The sequence below is a fragment of the Cyprinodon tularosa genome, unplaced genomic scaffold, assembly GCF_016077235.1.
Source record: "Cyprinodon tularosa strain WSP-4 unplaced genomic scaffold, ASM1607723v1 ctg218, whole genome shotgun sequence".
NCBI classification, from domain to species: Eukaryota; Metazoa; Chordata; class Actinopteri; order Cyprinodontiformes; family Cyprinodontidae; genus Cyprinodon; species Cyprinodon tularosa.
The window spans coordinates 591,652-597,651 of NW_024038814.1; the positions used below are offsets into that span (position 1 = coordinate 591,652).

General features: G+C 40.4%; 1 protein-coding gene across 2 annotated transcripts in view; it reads right to left on the bottom strand.

Annotated features, from left to right (window-relative positions):
• Positions 1-5,756, bottom strand: part of caln1 (calneuron 1) — a 110,600-nt gene extending 104,844 nt beyond the window's left edge. Inside the window, exon 1 of one of the 2 annotated variants that reach the window (XM_038285965.1) lies at positions 5,271-5,756. Coding sequence is in view for 1 of the 2 variants with exons in the window: in XM_038285964.1 (XP_038141892.1) it covers positions 1,939-2,111 (173 nt within the window). In the remaining variant the exon portion in view is untranslated. Of the gene's footprint in view, positions 1-1,938; positions 2,272-5,270 lie in introns of those variants that run through there. The other variant, XM_038285964.1, reaches the window with a different exon arrangement.
• Positions 5,757-6,000: the final 244 nt, after the last annotated feature.

The window sequence follows — 6,000 nt, forward strand, 5'->3', positions numbered from 1 at the left end:
AGAACCCTTTTTTCTCACTAGAGAAACTTTCTAAATACTAAATACACTAGGGGTGTGCTCATAGTTGAATGGGAAAATAGATTAGATATTATTGCATCCACTCTAACTCATGCAAAAGGTTTTCCATAATATTGAGGTCAGGACTTTCCAAAGCAGATAATTTTACACACATGATGCACATATGGAGTGGATTGGAACATCTGAATTCATCAACTGGGTTATTAGATCCAAAATTATTTGCAAAAAAAAAAAGTGTAATTATTACACCCTGTGTCCTCCTTAACTTGTCAACTTCCCCAAAACTGCTAATTAAAGCCTCTTTAGAGTCAAGTTATTTTAAAGAGACATTAGAAGACATGAGGGTTCTTTAATACCTTTATATCCTCTGTCTGTTTAGTTTTTGTTTTGCATAAGGTACCCATACAGTTTATAGCGCCAAGTTATGTTCTTGGATGCCTGATCAATATAGTTAACAGTGTCCCACCAAGATTAATTCAAACCAAACTCTTGAATCAACTACCACTGGAACTGCATTTATTTTACTGCTTATGTTTTTCAAGATGAGTAAAAACTGAAAACATTTACTATGGCTGAAAAAGCTCAAGGCTCAAAGTCATAACTTATTTCTATCCCTGTTGGAAATTTAATATAAACTGACCTTTGAATTTCTGAGTAAGTCAATGAAAAAAACATTCCAGAACTAAAGCATCGGACTGAAAATCATTGCTTTATTCAAATGTGTTTGTGTAGAAAACTGGAATGATATCTTTCCAATAAAAAATAAAAACCAAAACAAAGAAAAACAACCACATTTCTCTGTTTCTGCTCCAGCTGAAATAAGGGATCAGACTGAATTACATACTTCTGCTCCTTGGCAGATGTTAAGGTCTTTTAACAACTTCCAGCCTAAAACCAAAGGAAAAGCGACACCTCACTCTCGTTCCAGTTCACAGTTTATTGATTGGACTAATGTTTCACCCACTAGGCAAATCCTCAAGAGTGTAAAAAGCTCCCTTTATCACCACAGACAGCATATTTTATGCATGTTTTACTATGGAAAGAAAAACCAGAGGAGCTTAATCAAAGTTGATCGTTCAAAATAAACAACAGACCTACGAAATCTCAGTGACATAAAATCTCATTGGTTCATTTTAAATTCCAGTCTTCTGGGGAAATGAGTAATCGTCCAGAACAAGGAGCTAAACCAGTGGGTTTTAAGTTCTGAGGGTGGACGCTTTAGGAGAGTGTGGCCTGATGAAAAGATGAAAAGAGTGCAGCTTTATTCACAGCTTTCTACATGACAGGGAGGCCAGATGGCAATTTCTTACATCAGACCCTGCAGCACAGCAGCCAATAGCAATGGATCGAGTGTGACCGGGACACATTGTACCAGGAGAGAGCCCTTCAACCACAAAAATCAACTTTAGATAGGTCAAAAAATATGTTCAGGATGAATTCATATGTTAAGGAACAAATATCTGGAATTCTATAAACAATGAGTTAAATTCTGCTCTGGTTACAAAAGAAAACTGCTTATCTCCAATGCAAAAAAGTGTTTTTCTACTCTAATAAGTTTCTCTGCAAGTTTGAACCTCTGAACCCCTAACTTGGTAGTAATCAGCAGCTTATCTTAATCTGAAAAACATCTCTTAAATCATGTAACTCAGTCTAAGTACAGTTTGTTTTAAATATTTTTAAAACTCCAAGAAATACATTTAAAACCTCACCAGTTCACCAACCAAGCATTACTAAATACCCTGTCATGCAATACACACACGTCCTTTTGCAACAAAGTTGTGCCTTCGTTTTTGATTAAAAGAGTATTGTCACAGAACAGCCTATTGTTAAATAATATCCACCTCTCACAAAAATAAAGTGCCACCTCCCTGCACAGATGGCCAGCTGATTCCTGCAGCAATAGACTCTTTGTTTTCTTACCCACACTGGTGGCTGGGACTGTACTCTGAGGGATACTGCACTGGCTCCCGGGCTGGACTCTCCACGATGTCCAGTGTCCCATCCCTCAGGTAGGGGTTGCCTGGCAGGTCCCCGTTTACCTCCGACTGTGACATGCCTGTCTGAGGATCGGGCTCTGTGACCTCCTCCTCCATCTGAGGATTAGATGCAGGGGTGCCTCCAGCAGCGCGGTGAGCCTGGCTGCCTCCACAGTTCAGCTTCGTCCCACAGCAGCAGCATCAGTTCCCAGAAAGATGCTGTTAATGTCTGAGCAGCGGCAGCAGCAGCAGGTACGGCGGCTAATCTCACACTCCACTCCTCCTTCTCTCCCCCTCCCGTCATCCCCCCGCCCTTTTCTCCTCTCCCACTCACTCTCCGAAGCAAACATTCCTCCACATGGGGAAACTGAGAGAAGGGCTCACTAATGAACCCTAATGACAGCTCTGCATATGCCTAAGTTGAAATACTTGTAGTAGAAGTTATTAAGAGAAAGAAAATAAATCAGGACAGAGTACACAGCATGCAAAAGCTAATGAAGATGACGGCAAAGGAAGGGGAAGGATACAGAAAATACAAATCAGATGAAAGAGGGAAAAATACTTGATCATTTGCACAGTCAGTCAGTGCATTGGTGTATTGTGCTCTTACAGTGCGCTCTGCAGGTCAATACAGGGATGCTGTGAACATCACAGCGCGCCACCATGTGGGGCAAGAGCGCGCCCTGGATGCTGATGCAGGTGATAGTGGGTGGGGGGGGGTATGTTGCTCAGCATGGGGTCTACAGTTCCGCTTTGGCCCTCTGACAGCACCACATCAGCCCACAACCCACTCATACGCACACATTCACACACTGTTAGCTGCTGTAATCACATCCAGCCTGCTTTTCCCATCACAACAGACGCTGATTATAATATTCTGATTACAGCACATTCTGCTCAGGCTTCATGTTACTTAAATATTGCTTCAGCATCGTCTCTGTATGATATGGTCATTGTGGCTCGCTGCCCATGGTGTCATCATTTCAGGGAAGGCAGCTTATTTAGAAATACATTTTTAATTAGAAAATGTTTTGTTGCTCATGATTATTTTTTTGACTCATCACTGGGAAGTCGGCACTAAAGTAAAGGGCAGTTTCACAGTTTTTAAAGGAAAAGTCCGGTCATAGTCAGAATTCAAACTTCTGAAAGTACTTTAAATATAGAATTACTGTTCAATAAATGCTAAGTGTTTTAACTTAAGAGTAAATTTCATTTGAATGTGCTTTACTGAAGACATCTTGTTTGTCAAAGAACACTACTGCCACCTGCCGGTTTGTGACGTCACGGTGCAGTATTGGCTGTTGAGCAAGTCCCAGTGCTGTATCTGGTGTTTGTCACAATTATCCAAGTGATCTTGAAAACTTTGTTCTTCGAAATGTTGGCTACATATGACGTGTTTTTTCTTTGGCCAGAAGTTTCGATGGCAAATCCTCCCTCTTCAATTTAGCAATCCAACGACGAACCCGTCCGTGGAGGATCATGAATCGGAAAGGTGAAATAACCAATTTTTTTTTTTACTTTTACCCGATGAATTATGACATCCAACTGCCATGCAGGTGGGCATTGTCAGTTTAACTATAGTTCTCACAGATTTCAAATGGTGAAGTCCTCTGGAAATCTTAAATTATTTCTGTTGATTGCAGATGTGTCTTAGCCTGACGTAGTCCTACTCAATTCTAGTCAGAATATGAGTCTGATGCTGCTCCATAGAGCTGTGATTATGGGGCGTGTTTCGAACGAACCAGGAAAAAAAATGCCTCTGCACTCAATTGGATAGATCTACAACCAATAAGAGCAACGGAGTGCGTGACGTATATTAAGCCACGCATAGTTGTTGTCAACAAAAATCAAAGCGTGCAGTTGCACGCCTAGAATAAGAAGATGAGCCTTGATCGCGTTTCTCTGTTGCTCTTTTCAAATTAATTTGCTGTCGATATCTTCTAGAACAGACCTAATAGCCATTGTTGTTGTCACCCAAGCGCGCTTTGGTGATGTGGTTGATTATGTTACTGTTGATCATCTGTCCATCATCTTATAAAGCCCGCCCTGACAATTTGATTGGCCCGAAAGATATTGTGCGAGCATACTCGTGCTACTGTTGAGCAATGCCAGACCGAACTTCCCGACCTCAAACGTTGTGGGCGGGACTAAGTTCGGAATGGCACCCAGGCTAGATGTGTCTAGTAGTTCCCATTGACTTTGCTTGTAAAGCGGGAAGAATGCCGCTAGGCTTACCGCGCGGTGACGTCACTGCCAGAAGATGTCAGGAGTGAGGTGTTGCTATTTTTGGGCAAAAATGGCCGCTCCCAGACTCAGTGGTCTTGTCAAAATTTACTTTTTTTTTTTACGGATTAACGCTAAATTCAATTAAATCACTGCAAACATTAGTTTTAGGTATAGATAATGATCCACTGATTATTCCTTGCAGACCAAACTTTTCCTTTAAGTGAATCTCAATAAAATTTGATGCACTTACCTTAAAGAGTAAAGTACTTGGACTGGAAGTACCTGAACAAAACTGTTCTGCCTATAACAGCATTTGTTGAAAACAAACATAAAAAATTCTATAGCCTTTATTCCTTTTTGGGAATTCTGGAGAAAACAAAAAGTATTATGCAACTAATTATAGAAACTCAGCTACTCTTTTAAAAGGAAACTGGAATCTATTTACACAATAGTCAGAGTTGGACTAAATGAATGTACATTCAAAAGTTGATTCTATTAAAAAAAATTCAATTTGTGATTTTTTTTCTATGAAAGGGATAAATAAAATAGATACATCATTTTGTCTTGTCATCTCTTAATCCCCAAAATTATGCATCTCATGAGTTGTGAAGTTACCTATGCAGTTTTTTTATATATATATAAAAATAGGATGGGGGCTGAGGGAAGGGGTAGTCCACAGCAGCATTCATGAAAGCACCACCACTGGGTTTAACATTTATCCGCTCATTGATTCACTCAGTGAGCAAAGGATCACAGAAAAACCAAGAATAATCAAAACTAATAATTCTGCAATAACTTTGTCATAAGGATATCTTGGAAAATGCACTTTAAATAGGGATCTTAACACAAAAACACAGATATTTAAAATAGTAATAGAAACAATAAAGGCTAAATATTTCTAAGGTTATTTGTTTATTTGCCTATTTGACTGACCCTAACAACAGGTGCAGAGGTTCAATTAAAAGCCTTTTCTCCAGCCCGATGCGCATAAGCGCATCCTCATTCAGTTCCTATCAGTTAGATATTTATTATCTGGTTTCTTTAACTTACCTCTGGGAGCGTTAAATGCCTGAAGGTTAACAGTCAAATCCTGGAGTCAATGTTCGCAGTGGGATCCAGTTTATCCGCTTTAAGAGCCCTTAGTCCGCTGCGGAGATCGATCCTCTGAAATGGAGTTAATGTTGGATCATTCCGTTATTATGACAGTGCGCAGCGCTCATCTTCCGTGCTAAAAATAGAGTCACACAATCTGTTAGGTTTGTGTCTTAGGGTCCAGCAGCGGAGCAGATTGCGTTTATTCGAGTTGCACTTTCTGCCCAAACTCTCATCAGTAAAAAAAGAAAAAGAAAAGAAAAAGAGAGATTAAAAAAGAAACCTGCTTGGTTTCGACTGATAACTGTAAAGAAAAGAAAAATCCGGCACTAATCAGAAAGAATGAAATGAGTCACTAAGCATCGCCTTGTATGAGTGACATGTTGTGTATTTCTATCCACTAATACAGGTGCGGAGCGGAGATGGATGAGAGCGCAGCTGCGCGCAGAGAAGAGACTCCAACCAAAGCCAGACGCAACAAGGCAGGAAAGCAGCGGATTGGCTGCTCACTCGTCCTGCAGCTATCGGCTCATCTTCACTTTGGTTTCTTTACCCGTAGAAATGGACAACTAAAGTCTGGATTAATAAAGCTTGTTTACCAGAGAAAAGTCCAGATTCCCTGTTGCAGTGGCGGTTCTAGATAAAAATGTACCAGGGGGCCAGGAGGGGGCCCAGAAAAGCATGAAAT